Consider the following 16,408-nt stretch of genomic DNA (forward strand, 5'->3'; position numbering starts at 1 on the left):
TCCCCTCAGTGCCATCCCATGGTTGTTTCCAGATCCAGCCCCTCAGTCTGGCCACCACTGGGGCTCTGCCTCGGGCACATCCCAGCACCCCCAGCCTGCCCCTCTTCCAGCTCCATGTGGGTGAGCCCACGGGCTGGACTCTGCCTCATCTCCCACCATCACACAGCAGTGAGCAGGATGGACCATTCCCCACTGCCCACCTCTTATCACAGAACCATTTAGGTTGGAAAAATCCTCTAAGACCACCAATCCACCTGTTCACCCAGCACTGCCAGGCCCATGGCTAAACCGTGTGCCCAGGTGCCACATCCACACTTCCAGGGACAGCGACTCCACACTTTCAGTGCTTCACAACGCTTTTGTTGAAGAAATTTTTCCTAATATCCCATCTAAACCTTCCCTGATGCAACTTGAGGCCTTCTACCCCAATGCCACAGCCTCAGATCTTCCCCTCTCCTCCCACAGCCTCCAAAGCAACGTTGACCTCAGCCAGCATCAGCAGCAAACTCAAACATCAGCACCAGCCCAGCTCCAGCCCTCAGCCAGAGCAGCACCAGCCCATGTGCAGGGGGAACATCAGGCACTGTCCTTGCACCCTGAGCTCCGGAGGGTGAAGGCATTCCGGCTCTCCCGGCTGCAGCAGAACCAATAACTCCACGCAAAGGCAAAGACAGACAGTGAGCAGGGGGTGAGCAGAGCCTGGCAAGGGCGGAGGATGCGCTGTCACTACGTGGACGACACTGCCATGTGGCTCAGCCTGAAATGCAGCTGTTTGTGCGGGCAGAGCAGGCAGGGAGCTGAGGAAGCAGTGCCCAGGGAAGGCAGCCCCACAGGGAAGCACCAGGGCACAGACCCACAGCCCAGCCCCTGGAGGGGGAAGATTGGCACGTCGGCTCCCACCCACTGCAGCCCCTGGGGCTGTGAGGAGGTTGCACAAAGGGAAACACACAGACCATGACAGGCTAAGCCTCCTCCTTCCTCTCTGTTCCCCTTTCTTTCTCTTCATGCTATGGCGAGGCTGCTGAATGGCAATAGGAAAATACTTTGGCAGAGCCAGACAGTCTTTTATATTTTGGGTTTTTTTTTTCTAGCTTTCCCTCCAGCTGCTTTGCCGGATGCCTAATCCTCCATGGACATCTGGAGAGGTACCAGGACACAGAGGCGACATACCAGGTAGGCAGCACATTGCACAGCTCTGCATAATTTCTGCTTGTACCTGCTGTTATGGCACAGCAGGTGATCAAAACACAAAAACCCAGGGAAGGAAAGAAAAGAAATCATGTCTGGACCTGTCTGGGCAACAGATATTCAGGTGGAAGCCTGCTGGTCTCAGCAGCAGAGCATCTCACAGACAGGAGGGCATTTAGGGGCCTCCCTGGGCCCAGGGCTTCCAACTCCCCCAGCATGACCTACCCCAGGCTTCCCAGGGCCAGAGCAGCTCACAGACCCCAGGCAGAGACCCTGGCAGCAGGTATCCCCATCCCTGCCCAGGCACCAACAGCAGCCATTCCTCTTTTCCCTTTTTAAATCATGTTCCATGAACACATTTTTCACCTGCAGTTATCACAACTGATATCTAAAGTATCCCTATCTGTGGGAAAACAAAACAAAAGCAGCTCTGCAAGGGAGGAGTGAGTACAACAAGAGTCCTAAGGAAAGGAAGAGATACATAAAAATACTCCCAAGGATCTGTGAAGTAGCTTTATAGATCCAAAATAATGATTTTCGGTCCCAGGGAAGTCTCTCTTGAGCTCAGCCTCCCACAGCAGAAGGAGATACCCACCGGCCCAGCCAAGCAGCTCGGCGCTATCAGCTTACAGCAAAAGCAAATACTCGGTGTGGCTGCCCGAGCCCCCAGTGCTGCTCATCCTCCCTGAGCCTCCTGCAGCCCTCAGCATCACTCCCACCACCAGCTGCATCAGCACATCCCAAACACCCCCGCAGAGCTCGGGCAGTGCCACCCTTCGCCCATTCTGCTCTTTTCTCTCCCACCTTGGTATGCTACGGCCAAGCTGCTCTACAAGCAGAAACCAGTTTCGAGTTTGAGCAGGAATTCCTCCTGTGAATCCCACACTGCTCCAAACCCCACACCACTCAGAATCCCACACTGCTCCGAACCCTGCTGAACCTCACACCACTTCAAACCCCACACTGCTCCGAACCGTGCACCACTCGCCTCCATCCAGCCTTGTACATGTCAGGTGCAAAATGGAAAGCAAAGCAGAAATACAATTACAACCCCACCACGCTGCATCCAGTTAAAATCTGAATCTCATGGCTCCTTTTCTAAGCACTCTCCTCAACAATGCCCACGTCCATCTCTGTTCCTCTGAAGCACCTGGCACATGTCTGGAGCTTTGGAAAAGCAAACTGCACTCATGCAGGGGTGCAGGGCAAAGCCTCCAAGCAGCTCTGCTCTGCTGCTTGCCACGGCACACCCAGAAAGCCAAGCCCCCAAACGCTGAAGCAGCTCACGTTTGTGCCAGCCCCACTGGGGTGAGAATCTGGAAACAGCTTTGCAAATCTTCCTGCTGAACATCTTTGGGGGGACTTTGTAGCAGAGAACCTGTCCCAGCACTCTGAAGGGCTGGGGACCTTCAGCGAGAAGCAAAGGCAGGGTGTGCCCAGGGCAGGCAGCCGACAGCGGCTGGTGGGGCACAGGCTGCACGTTCCCATCTGTGCAGGAGCAAGACCCACACCTACCCTCACCCCAAGCTAAGCTGAGTCTCGCTTCTCCCACAGGAGAGCCCCAGCACGCATCAGCCCAAGCACCAGCCCACTGCCGCTCAGCTCTCAGCGTCCCTGCTCCAACGTCTCCTCTTCCTCCACAAGCCCGAGATCTCCCAAGTTCAGGAGGCAGAAGCAGGATACACAGGGCAGCTTCAGCACACACCACTTCATAGTCTGGTGAAATGAGTCAGCAGCAGGGAATAAAAATCCCTTGTGGCAAGCCACATGGTTGTTTCCTGGAGAGCAAGGGCATTTGAAACTGGAACAAACGATTTCATATGCAACAGGACCCTGCCCCCGCAGGTCGCAGGCCAGCAGAGCCACACCATCAGGAGCTGCATCCACCACCAGGAGTCCAGCAGCAGCACGGAGCCAGAGCCAGGGACCATCCCATCAGCTCCAGCCCATGATGGGGCCATGCACTTCAGCATCGCTGAGCTCCTCTGCTCATTAAATCAGGCTTTGCTCACGCCGGTCCTCTGGTCTTCTCACTGCCTAATAATCACTCAGGTCCATTCTGAAAAACCAACAGAGAGCTGCCCAGCCTTTCACAGACCACATCTGCGATATTCCGTCCTTCTCAGCATGACTTCTCCACCCTCGTGGAGCAGGAGGCAGGGGCTGGCACAGGGATGCTGTGCCAAGGACGCGGTGTTCCCAGTCCAGGCTGAGCAGAGAGGGCAGGCAGGGGATCACCCAGCCTGGGGGGCTCTGGGCCCCATCGAGTCTTGGCATGCAGGGCTTGACCACGAGGAGGGAGCAGCTCAGCCCATGGAGGTACTACCTGCCCCATCCCACAGCAATGTAGGGGTGGCCAGAGCTCTGTCCCTGGCAGCACACGCAGCCTTGGCCGTCACCTCCAGGCAGACATTGTGCCACCCAAGGAGGACAAAGGCAGGTGGGTGCCCTTCTGCAGGGAGGGTAGACATGAGAATAACCTTGCTGGTGACGTGCAGTCCTGCACCCTGCCTTTGGTGCTGTCACCAGGAGGGCAAAGGCTGGGCAGGCAGGGACCTGTGGCTCTACAACTGCTGCACACCCACAGAAAGTGTGGCCAGGCGAGCTGGGCAGGCTGTGACCAGGACCACCTTTGGCTTCTCCACAGTGGTATCCCCAGAGCCACTCGGTGGCACTCAGCACTCGTCCTGCTTGTCCCAGGGAGGACGGCTGTGGAGCAGCAGACAGGGAGAGGGGAGGAAGCTGCTCAGCAGGCTCACGCCTCCGACATGTGCTGCGTGTGGCTTCGCCAGACCGCAGGATCTGGCTCACTGAACGTGTGGAAGCAACACTTCTCCGTGTCTCACTTTACAAAGCCCCAAACAATAACTGTCTGTCGCTGCACAGGAGCTTAGGAGAAACATAAGTTGCTATTGGCATCGTGCACAGCAGCCTTCCTCTTACACAACACCAGCAGATGTGAAAATAGCCCAGTGCTGCCTTGTGCGTTCCTCTGACCTCCTGTTTGCTTCTGGATCAGATTCCAAAGCTGGATCTTAACCTACAAGAGCCATAAAAGCAAAGGATTTGGCCCTATCAGGGACCTCTTCATAATCTAAGACAGATGCACTCCGTGTAGGAGATCACGGTGAGGTTTATCAGGGCAGGGGAGAGGCTGAGGCAGGACCACCCTCTGCTCCACAGCACAGCCAGGGCAGCCCACGCCGGCATCGCCCCATGCTCTGCCTGGCCATCACTCGAGGTGGCTCAGGGACAGAAGGGCTGGAAGCTCTTGCAAACCAGGATAGCACTCAAAACCTCACATCCTACTGCTCAACCTACACTGAAGCTGCCTCCAGCCCCCATCTGCCCTGGCAAAGGGGGCCCTCTGAGATCCCATGTCCCTGAACCTGTTATCCTCAGAGTCACTGGTGCTGCCAGAGCCAGCACACCATGGGGCAATCCCCTCCAACTGTGCAAGGTGCTTCTGGGGTTTCTCACCTGCTTGAAGAGAAGAGATTGACTCCAAAGTCAACTCCAAAACCACTCTGGGATATACAGAACAAAAAAGCACATAGAAGAGAAATTGCTCCTGGAAGTGTGAAAAGGTAGGAGAATAAACTGAAGGATGCCAAAGACACATGATAGCGGGAGAGTTCAGTAACCACCAGCGAAAGGGCATCCCTAAGAACAACCTGCATAAATAAATTAATGTCTCCAGGGTCCACGAGGGTATCCAGTGTCCCTGCTCTGGAACTGCAGCAACCCCAAGCATCAGAAGGACTTCTAAGATGCAAGAGAAGAAAACAAGGCAGGGCCATTGCTGTTGCAGGGGAAGGGACTGGTGGATTACCTGTCCTCCAGGCAGCCCTGTGAGGTCCAGGGCTGCTCCCAGGGCTGTGCTGCACCCACGCCCCAGCAGTGCTCCCCTCTGCCCTGCCACGTGCTGGTCCCTGTGCTCCTTGGTGGAAATGTCACACGATGGCCAAGCCCTGGGGGAGTCTGACTCATCCAGGGGTCCAAATCCTGCTCCTGGCAACTCCCGACCCTCCAACCTCCCTGTGGCCAGGGCTGGGGAACACCACCCCAGTGCTGCCACAACCTGCCCACAGGAGATGCTACAGCTGCCAGGTCACCCACCAGCGGCTGAGGGGTGCCTTGGGGTCTGTGAGAAAGCTTTTAGCCAGAGCTGAGCCCCCGACCACGGAACTGCAGCAGCTCACACATCAACTCACCACAGCCCTCGTACATGGGGAGCTACCAAAACACTCAGAACATACCCAAACCACTGTGTTTTGTCCCAGAATCCCTCCAGCCCCACACATGCTGGAGGGATTTCCACCTCTGCACACAGAGCCACAGGGTACCAGGCAGCAGCAGAGGAGAGTAATTCTAAGACCAGCACATGGGACAGGCCACAGATCACGGCTTGAACGCAGGGCAAAAGGCAGCCTTAGAATATAATCCACTTCAGGAGCTCTTAAATCTCCCCAATACAACACAGAGCCCTTTAAGCAAAACTAAACAACTTCCTTTAGACTAAATAAATATTAAACCTAAGTGATGCATTAATTTACTTCAGTTCACCAAAGGCTAACTCCTACCCAAACTGATCATTATAAAAGAAATCCTATAATCCCTTACTCCCATTCAGGCTCAAAACATGTAATCCCATGAATAAATCCAGAAAGAAAGTGTAACAAAATGGGCAATAAAAACTTACAGCATTCACATCTTTTCATCTACCATTAATACTGTAAACACTCACTCGAAGGCCCTCGAGTATGACTAATCTAATGTTTTGGCTCCCAACGCTAATCGCCGGCGCAGCTCCGCTCTCCGTGTGACACCCAGCGAGCTCTGCCGCCCCTCCAGCCGCAGCCAGGACACCTCCGCAGAGCCCAGCGCAGCCATCCCACCTCACGTCCCCCAGAATGCTGCAAAATCAGCACGAAAGGGAGCAAGTATGGTTCTAATAGCACCAGAGCACTGAGCTTTCTTCTTTTTTTCCTTTTTTTTTTTTATTATTTTATTGCTTTGGAAGCCTGCGAGCTCCAACTGTATAAATGCCAATAACTTTGTTTTAAGGCTGCTGAAGTAAGAGATCAGATTTTAGCAAGTGCTTTCCAGGCAGCCAGCCAAACTTTTTCTGATTCACTAAAAGCACCGAAGGGAGGGGGAGAGGAAGGGGGCTGGAGGGCTGATTAACTTCAGTTACCGCACAAGCGCAAAAAAAGTCTCCCCGCTGCAAAGGGTGCCGGCGCTGCGAGCCCCGCGCAGCCTGGTATTCCTCGGGCTGAAAAAAACACGCACCAGAGAAACAGAGCAAACACCTTCCAACCGCAGGGTATTTTACAGCTGTGGATCCTCTCCTGCTGGGGAGGCTGCTCCACCAGGGGAGGCTCTGCTGGTGCTGGGTTCGAGCTGCAGTTTTTGGAGGGGATGAGGCAAAACAGTGATCGGGGATTTTTTGGATGGGTGGGAGAGCAGGGGATAGGGCTGGTTTGGGTTTTAGCTTGGCCAGAGGGATGGAGCCCCCTCCAAGGCTGTGCTCATCCAGGACCATCTCTTGCTGCCCTTGGGGATCCGGAGAGGGTGAGCAGGTGCAATCCCGGCCAAAGCACAGCTTGGCGCCAGGGGGTGGCACGAGTGTCCCCCAGCCCTGGCGGGAGGGTGGCTGGAGCCACCGGAGAAGTGGCACCTGCTGTGCCCGGCCCCGCAGGTGGGTCTGCTCCGGGATGCCCAGCTAAAATCCCTGTGGCAGTGGGGTGCGTGGCCACGGGGGCAGCTGCCTTCCCCATCCCCGGGCACCTGGGCTGCAGAGCCTCGCTCAGGGTGTTCCTCCAACGGCTTCATTCCTGCCGAGGCAGGATCAAAGGCTGGAGCTGACTTGGACGGCGTTCTACTGAATAATGGGGAGGGAACACGCAGCCTCCTTCTCCTGGCTAGGGAAACTTGTGTTTTTCAAAGCATCAGTTTTTGGGAGTGAGTTCTCGAAGAGGGGAAGAGAAAAAAAAATCCAAAAAAACCCAACCAACCACAAAAAAAAAAAAAAAAAAAAAAAAAAAAGAAAGGGCGAAAAAAAAGAACGGGAAAAAGGGCGAGCAGGAGAGCGCCTGCTCTTCCAAGGCAAGTGCATCAATCAACATTGTGCAAGGAGAGTCCAGCACTCCCTCTCACATCATTAGCCAGGCTAATGCACTCCAGAGGATCCCGCTACGGCAGGCTACCGGCGCACCGGCTGCACCCCAGCCCGCACCGGCGGTCAAGCACAACGGGGCACGGAACGGGAGCTGAACACAAGGGGAAGCCCCGGTCCGGGGCAAGTGACACTCCAGCATCTGGTGCGGGGCTCGGTTTAATACAGCCATAAAAACTAGAGGGAAACAAGTGAAAGCCCCAGCCAAACCTGCCTGGCACTCGAGGTCAGCACGCCGCCTTTGTTTCTATTTTACAACCAAAAGCGAGAGAGGACAGAAAGGACACGTACCTGTACCTGAAAGCACAGCAGCAGGAAATGTAAACATCTGGAGAGGAGAAAAAAAAAAGCAACAAAAGATCAAATGATGCGGTAAAATGGTTGAAGTTGATTTTTTTTTTTTTTGCTTTGTTTTTGTTTGCAATTTTTTAAAGGGTGCAGAGCGATGCTCTGCTTATAGAAAGGCTCAGGTCCCCATTACCACCTGGCTGCAAGGAAAATGCAACCGAGCCTCCAGAATGAAAGTTTTAAAAAAAAATTAAAAATATTTTTTAAAAATGAAAAAAAAAAAATTTAGAAATATGCCATAATCCTTACAGGCAAGTGCAGGCTGAGAGCAGTGAATACATCGCTGGGCGAGGAGGGGGTTGGCCGGCGGCTGGTCGCTAGCGGAGCGCAGTCCCCCGCCGCCGCGCTGACATGGGAGCGATCCGGCCGGCGAGCTCCGATCCGCGCCGCGCTGCTCCGCGCCGCTCCGCGCCGCTGGGAAGTTGTGGTACCGCCCGCTCTGCCTCCGCCGAGTGACTCGTCAGGCATCAGCTCTCCTCTCCCCCTGTCTCTCCTCCTCCTCCTCCTCTCCCTCTCTCCGCCTTTGGGGGGATGAAGGTGCTTATTGTCAGTAACTTCCGATCATCAGCAAGTGCCCCCCGCGTCCCCCCGGGCCGGGCCAGCCCCGCCGGGCGGATGGAGCCTCTCGGCCGCCGCCGCGCCCCGCGCCGGGCTCCGCTCCGCGCCCCGCGCCGCGCTGCGCGCTCCGGGCGGGCGGCATAGCGATGCGCGGGGCGCGGAGCGGGGGCGGGACCCGCCCGGGCGGCCCCGGGGCTGGCACCGCCTGCGCGGAGGGGGCACCGCCCGGCCGCGGGCAGCGCCGGCCGGGGAAGCGTTTTTGACAAAATAAGTGAGGGAGGGGGTCGGGCTCCCCCGGGCCCTCCCGGGCCGACAGAGCGGGCGGCGCCGCTCGGAAGCCCCGGCACGGCGGCCGCTGCCCGCGGGGCCCCGCGCCGTTCCGCCGACACGCGTGGCCGCGGGGCCGGCGCGCCCTTACCTCCGCCAGGGCAGGAGCGCGTCCCGTGCCCGCCGAGCCCCGGGCGGGCGGCAGCGGGGCCCGGCAGCCCCGGCGCGGCCCCTCGCGGGCCGGGACAGCCGCGGCCGCCCGGTCCATGGGCCCGGCACCGCCGCCGCGGCGGGACGCGGAGCGCGGGGTCAGAGCGCCGGGCCGCCGCGCTGCCTTCGCCGCTCCGCACGGCTCGCCTGCCCTCCAGCGGCCGCTCCGCCGCCCCGCAGCCCGGGGAGAGCCCAGGGGCTTCCTCCGCCTCAGGTCTGCGGAGTTTTTTGGTTTCTTTTGGGGTTTGTTTTAGGTTAAGAAAAAAATTTCACACGCTGATAGCGTGTGGTAACTCTTTCCTCTTGTCTGAAAGCTCGTTTGTAGCAGACAAGATGCCAGGAACCGTTAACCTCCACGCATAGCCAAACTCTCCAAAGAGCACCCAACGTCAGTTAACACCTTATTAAGTGAGAACATAACCATGGCTCAGAACTCTGAGCTTTCCGAATTCTCCACTCGAATAACAGCGTGCATCAGTGCAGCGTGTCGGGCCCAGCTGCTCCCACTTCTGCAGGGACCCAGGTGCTTGCTCCCCCAGCACTCTCGGCCACAAATCAAGCAGCATCTTTAGTCCCTGGAGCTCATCACTGGGGACCCTTCAGGCATCAAGTCACAGGGTTTTTCAGCCCACAGTTTTAGGCCCAAGAGGCACAGAAGACATTTAAGTTTTAAAACAGTGATCAAAGCAAGTCCTTATAAAACCTCCAGCACTAACACATGCCTGTGATGTATCTAACAGACTTCACACTTCTGGTCTTATGGATCTGCAAGTAAAAAAAAATAAAAACAACCCAAACTGCCAACAGTTGCTGATGTCACCAACATCAGAGGCCCCATGCATCCCCGTCCCAGAAGTCCCAGAGCACCTTGCCACAGCTGAAAGCTGTTTTCACACAAGGCCAAGAACATCAGATCCACCAGCCTGAGCCCTACAAGTTGAGCTCACCGAGATGCCTACACTGGAATGGTACAGAATTTGGGGACTCACAAGATGACAGTATTTAGCTTAGATGTGAAAATATTCCATATATGATTCCATGATGATTAGGGAATCATCACCAATACCTCATCTTTTGGAAGCAATTTGTGTGGGAGAAGCCCAGCCTGTGCCATCGTATGCTAGTAGGTGCTGCTCAGTCCCACAGGAAAGGCACCCACAGCAGAGGGTCACGCCCAGCGTTTCCACATGCACCAGCCGCTCACCTCGCTAAGTCCAGTACCTGCTGCCCAGTGCACACAGGAGTTCTGCAAAGCCAGAGGCAGTAACTCCTTCAAAACCCTCGCAGTCACCTGTGGGTGTGAGCTTTGATTGCTCCTCAGGCTTTTCATCGTGGCAGCCCCATCACCTGCCTCCAAGAAAGGCTCCTTAGACGCAACTGATGGCTCTGCCCAACACCCAAGCTGGCCCAGGGCTGCTGCACCTGGGTGAAAGCAGAACAGCTAGAAAAGGAATTTGTGAAGCTGCTGCTAACATTTATCAATTTAGTTGCCCCAACAGCAGGTAAAATTACAGCAGCTACAACAGAGCTGTGAGCTATGCATGGAAAAACTCATCGCAGGTGACGCTGGCCCAGACCGTGCTGAGGAGCCAGGTACTGGCAGCGCAGCTGCCTCCCACAGCCATGACCCAACTGCAGCCAGAGGACTTGGATCCACACAGGGCTCAAGGACCTGGACACCTCAAACAGCACAAACTACCAGGGCAACACCAGGGGTTGCTTTAAAGAGGGCACATGGGGAGTTTCTTTTTTCAATTATTTCGTTTGCAACCACACATGAGTTCCTTATTTAAACTAGATCCATCTTTTGTGCCTCAGTAGTCTGGCAAAACCCCTTAATCTTTAATATACCAATATTGGGTGAATCTCAGACTACCAGCCTTGAACAACACTGATGGGGCACAGAACAGAGATGAGGCAGCTCATATGCATCTCTGAAAAAATAGAAATATCGTTTGGCTGTATGCTGTTATGAATATGAGTGTGTGTATATATATATCTAATGCTAAAAGCTCTACACCCAGACCTGTTGCTCCACTGCTGAAGGCTCCTGTGTGATCAGATTCCCAGCACGAGTCCAGCCAGAGCAGCCGATGCCCACTGTAAAACCTTTAAAGCAGTTTATTTTTCTTACAGCACACTCAGGGTGTGAAGGCTGGCACAGCACGCTCCTGAGAGCTCCATGTTCTCAACACTTTATTAAGCAAGACACAGGCCAGGTAGGACCGTGCACTGCAGGACGCCCTGGGAGCTCCTGGGGTTACTGCCTTCCACTCACCCTTGCAAGTGCCTGAATTAAGGCTGAGTCTTATTATAAGGTGGCTTATCGGATTAGTGACTAGCCTTCAGCAGCTCAAATCAAAGTCTGAGCAGCCTGACCTTTCACTTGCAGGGCAGTGGAGGTTCCCCCAGTGAAATGAGCTTCCCTCGCCCTGCTCCACTGGTCCATATCCCACGAGGAGAGGGCATTTCACAGAGCATGGAGCCCATTCAATGGGGCCGAGGACTGAAGAGCATGCTTGAGTGGGAAGCCTTCCCACCCCGGACACCCCTTTGGAATGTGAAAGAGAAGCCAGCAGGAACGGCCAGGATCTGGCCCCGCTGCATCTGGCACACCAAGATTTAAATTAAAATGAAAAAACCTGGGCTGATGTTTTACAAAGACCAAGTTCAGCTCTGCATCCCAGCCCGGCTGCCAGTGAGAAAATCCGTGTGCTGTTTGCTCCTGTCATCTGCATCTCCAGCCTTGGGTTGTTCCAATAAGCAAATTTTTGTTTACAGAAAATCAGATTTAAGAGGATTTCTGAATTTGAAAGCCTTGGTAAAAGGAAAGACAACTTTTAGACTGCCTGGGGTGCCCATTCTGTCTTTATCCAGTTTACACACAAAAAGACAACTTCATCCCAAGGCAAGAAAGGCTTCTGCCACATAGTCTGGACAGACAGGGACGGAGGGGATGCTTTGCAGTTACTGCCATTCGACAAAGAGCCACCTCAAAATAACCCTGAACTGTCCAGGAGCACAGGACTTCAGCCTCAGCTCCACCACATTCAGGCACAGTCTTGCAGAAGGAACTTGGTGAAGAAGAGTCAGGACTTGGATCCAGCCATCACAAAGCACTGGAAGCACAAAGCACAGAGCATTCATTATGCTAAAAAAAAAGAACCCAAACCAGTGCTTTTGCTGCTGGATGCCCTTTGCTCAGAGTTTTGAGCTTGTGACCACTGAGCTGTGCTTTGTAAGTCCCACAAATCCACGCTGAAACACAAACTGCACCATGTCATGCCAGCCAGTGGGAATGGCACCAGGGATCAGCAGCACTGATCCTGCAAATAAATACAGGCACCAATCCCCTGAGGTGACCCAGCACCTGGCTGGGCTGGGGCCACAGTCCAGAGGCCTGAAGACTGGCACTGCAGAGGGGCAGGTGTGCCATGACCCCATCGGTTCAGCGAGACACGTTTGCTATTTCACAGGTGCTGGGAAGCCCTGCTGGAAAGAGGCGAAGTTTATCCCGTCTGGAGGTTGGATAAAGGCAACACAGCCACCATTCAGAGTTAAGCAGAGAATATTGCTAAGGAATGATCTGGAGCACCTCCATGGTGAGAGAGAGAGCTCACACAGATGTATCAGCCCAGCTCAGCCAGAGTTTTCCCTGCTGTGACCAATGCAGGCTTCCTTTGGCCAGCGGGAGCTCCTGCCTTGAAGAACACAGGCTGGAAGGGCACTTAATGCATGCCAAATAAAAAACAACATAAAATAACAGAAAATGGAATAATAAAAGAAATACAAAGAATAGGATATTGAGCATGGCAGCTTTTGTTCTGTAGCATTAACAGGAGCAACAACAAACCAGGACAGCCTTCTGTGGACTGAAAGGGAGGGAGCCGGGGAAGGCCAGAGAACTAAGTCCTGGGAGAAGTGGCCGGGAAATCCTAAAAGCCACCAGCAACCAGCCTAGTGCTGCAGACAGGCCATCCCAACTCCAGAGAGAGCAGGGATGCTCCCAGGAGCTTCTGCAGCCAACAGCCTTCCCTGGACTTCCTGGGAACAGAGGCAACTGCAGCATCCCTTCCAGCTCTTGGCCCCAGGGATGTCTCATGGGCCCCTGCAAAGGGAGAACCCAGCATGCTACAGCCCTTACTCTGATGTGAAGCATTGCTTTGTAAGAGAAAAGAAACCCAAGAGAGGCAGGCATTATTCAGCAGGCAAGGTTTCAGAGTTTACAAAGGTTTTTCTCCATTGGAACACCCCTTGGATTTCAAAGAGATTTGGGGACAGAAATCTCAGATTCCTCTGAAAGCTCCAGCATACTCATAAACAAATCCCAGTGCATTATCAGCAAAGCAATGAGGCAAATGAAATCACTGACAATGACGGACATCTCAAGCTAAAGGACAGACCATGGGTTAGTTCAACACCCTGTTCTCCTGGGTATCCAGCCCCCCTCAGTGCCCAGGGCCCCTCAGCCAGAGCCTGTCCCCATCCTGTGTCCCCCAGCCCGGCTGCCCCTGCTCCAGTGTCTGGCACAGAGTGGACACACATGGGCTTTCCTTGATGCCAGTGCCCAGGAGCAGAGGAGCAGCTCCCCTCTGACAGCATGTGGCAGCTGCTAGAATGCTTCTGAAGGGAGGCAAGAACAAGCCAACCTCTGCAGACAACCCTACACAAACCAGTGGGAAATTCCACTTTTCAGCCTTTGCACTGCATTAAATCCTAGGGCTTGGCTCCTTGGATTTATATTCCTCTATGGTTTCATTTTTCCCTAAAAAAAAAAAAAAATTAAAAAAATCACAAGCTGTTAAGCTTCAAAACTTACTATTTCCTTAACTTGGAGCTTTTCAGCTCAACAGCTCTTAAACATAAACCTCTTTGACTGAAGTCTCCTGAATTAAGCTGTCTCCAGCAAGTCACCATCTCAAGCCCTGTCTGTGGGATGACCAATCCCTTCCCACACCACCACACTGGGCTCTTGCCCTCTGCCCCAGCTGCTGTCTCAGGGCAGGACCTCACACAAGGTGCACGACCACCCCTGTCCCCACAGCTGGCACATGCCACTGCAGGGGCAGTTCAGGGTTGATGCAGGCACTGACCGGTGACATCAAAGATCTCTCAATGCCCTTTGTCACCGTCTTCAGTGATGGCACAAGTGAATGAGTGACCTTGGAGGAACTTGGGATGGGCTGTGAGGACAGAAAACAATTCTGGAAAACCCATGTTGCTACTAATCCTTCTGAAGAGGAACTGTAGCCACACTTTGCATCAGAACAAGTATACAAAAAATATAATATGGATGGATTTACACAAAAATACATTGGAACATGGAATTTTTCTGGAATATCAATGACAGATCAGTAAAGAGACATCTCTGGAAGTCCCATTCTCCTGGGGCATGCACAAGCGTCTCCTACAAGCAGAGCTCCATCCACTCAGAGGTACAGCAGCAGGGCTTTTATCAGCATTCTCCAGCACCACCAAACTGAGGGCACCAGCCACAGATGGGCTCTCAGGGACACTTTGCCAAGCAACCCAGAAAGGGGACAGATTCATGAAGCACCAGGTTTGCAATGGTGTCCAAGCTTTTCCTAGAGACCAGGGAAAGGCCATGCTGCTCCAATGGCAGTGGGTGGGGAAGACTGAAGGAGGAACTGATAAGGATCAGAAGACTGAGAAGTCTGAAGAGCAGTGAAGGACTAAAGAAGGAGAAGGTTGTGGCAAGATGTAGAACTGAGAATAAGTTGGAAAGGACTATTTAGAACCATGAAGCTGGAGGGAACAAGTAGAAGCATCTCTCCTAATTCGAGACCCTAAAAATGAAGCCAAGATCCCCCAGTCTCCCTGTCCTTCTGTGCTCTCTGGAGATCACAAGGACTGGCTGGGTGCCCTGCACTATAGTGGTCCCATGACATGTTATTGCCCTTAGCTATAGTTATTTAGTTAAAATCTCTTTTCCACGTAGAAAATTGGAAGGAAAGGCTTGAAAGTATGGGGAAAAGATTTAAGGAACAGGGAAGAATGTCCTGAACACCAAAGGCAGCCTTATTATTAAATTGAAAGCTTGACTCATTAGCTGTGGTTGTGCACTGTTGTTGGTGTCCTCACACACATTTACACACAGGGAAGAGCACCACTCGCAGAAGTGCCGAGATAACACTCACTGCCTCACAACAGCACAGTAAGGGCTGCTAGAAGCCTTTCATCAAGGACATTCTTGGGAAAGCAGCACAATTACAAGCTTTGGGACAAATGTAAGGAGCAGTGGGAAAAGTTTCATGGACAGACACAAGGTGGCTGCAGCGGTGAAATGCCAAGTACCTCAACAGCTACAATACACCTTCAATTCTCCCTGCAATTATTACTCATTAAAAAAAACCAAAACCAATGGAAAACCTAAGGCTTAATTTGAAAACACGCAAGAGAAACTGTTTTCTCTTAAATACAGTAAGTCAACAGAACTGGATGGGGCTCAGCAGGCTTCAGGCCCCAGCAACTAATTGAGTAAGACTGCAGGACCCTTCAAACAAATTGGCCTTCAATTGAAACAAAGACTGTTCCTAGTACCAGCATAAACGAATCACTTGAGGTGAATCAGGTGCGTCCACTCTGGGTGGCCTAGTTCTGGTCCCTCCTTTTGCCATTTGCAGTCCAAGTGGGGTGATGGCCATGCCCTTGTGCTGGACAAGCCTCTGGGCAGCAGCACACAGCTCTGGCACAGCCAGCCCAGTGTGGGTGGGCACTGTCAGAGGTGCCCTGCTGAGCATTCCCTCCCAGGGTCGTAACTTTTCCCATTCTCATTTTTGACCCTCGGCCACCTTTCTCCCCCTTCTTTTATTCGTTGCCTTTTCTTGCTTGTTTTCTCCCAGCATCCTTTTCCCATAAAGGCTCTTATGGCTTGGTCAGGGAGAGGTGACAGAAGTGATGGAAGGAGAGAAGAAAGTTTTTGAAGAAAGTAACAAGAAGAGCAAAAGTCATCTTCATACAACTGGACACAGGCCATACATGTGGCCCCCAGGGCACACAATTAACATTTGATATATTTGATTGATTTACTTGGTGCCTAATTAGGCACTGCTTAAAACCCATTTACGCAAGACAGCCCAAAGGCCAGCCACTGAAGAGCTGACCCAACACAACACAGAACTGTTCCCAGAAGTGTCTATGTAGGCAAACCAGCGAGTAGCCAGCAGGGTGTTCCCAGGGCTACCTGCAAACGGGAGGACAGGTCAGGCCCCTTCAGGCACACCTGCAACTCCAGTATCGCTTCTCCTGCATCCCATCATGCGCACTCAGCTCTCCTTGCTCAGATTGAGAACCAGGCTCAGACAAAGCAACCCTTAATAAATACCAGATCACAAAACCTCCAAACCTCACTCAACACAACCGATTGCACTTGCTGCTGCTTGCCAGAACCTACTGCCCACTAGCCAAGGGCAGGGAATAAAGGCCCTGCGCTTCATCCAGTGCTGAGCTCCAAACCACCCCATTCTTTTGCAGCTTTTTCTACGACATTTCTAAGTAGGATCCAGTCTTAAATGCCCTTTTGAGAAAACAGCGAGGGCAGTAAGGATCTAGGTGCTGGTTCCACAGAGAGGGAAGGAAAAGCTGAGGGAGTTTGGCTGCTAGTCAGTAATGACACACGCAAAAGAGACAGGACATAGC

At 53.4% G+C, this 16,408-nt stretch overlaps 1 protein-coding gene across 1 annotated transcript in view; it reads right to left on the reverse strand.

Annotated features, from left to right (window-relative positions):
- The window catches only part of FGF18 (fibroblast growth factor 18), a 67,765-nt gene extending 59,490 nt beyond the window's left edge, over window positions 1–8,275 (reverse strand). Inside the window, exons 1-2 of the mRNA XM_010410142.4 lie at window positions 7,964–8,275; window positions 7,658–7,694 (exon numbers count right to left, since the gene is read on the reverse strand). Of these exons, the coding sequence (XP_010408444.1) occupies window positions 7,658–7,694; window positions 7,964–7,995 (69 nt within the window). The 5' untranslated portion in view covers window positions 7,996–8,275. The remainder of the gene's footprint in view (window positions 1–7,657; window positions 7,695–7,963) is intronic.
- Between the last annotated feature and the right edge of the window lie 8,133 nt (window positions 8,276–16,408).

The sequence above is a fragment of the Corvus cornix genome, chromosome 13, assembly GCF_000738735.6.
Source record: "Corvus cornix cornix isolate S_Up_H32 chromosome 13, ASM73873v5, whole genome shotgun sequence".
Classification (NCBI taxonomy): Eukaryota; Metazoa; Chordata; class Aves; order Passeriformes; family Corvidae; genus Corvus; species Corvus cornix.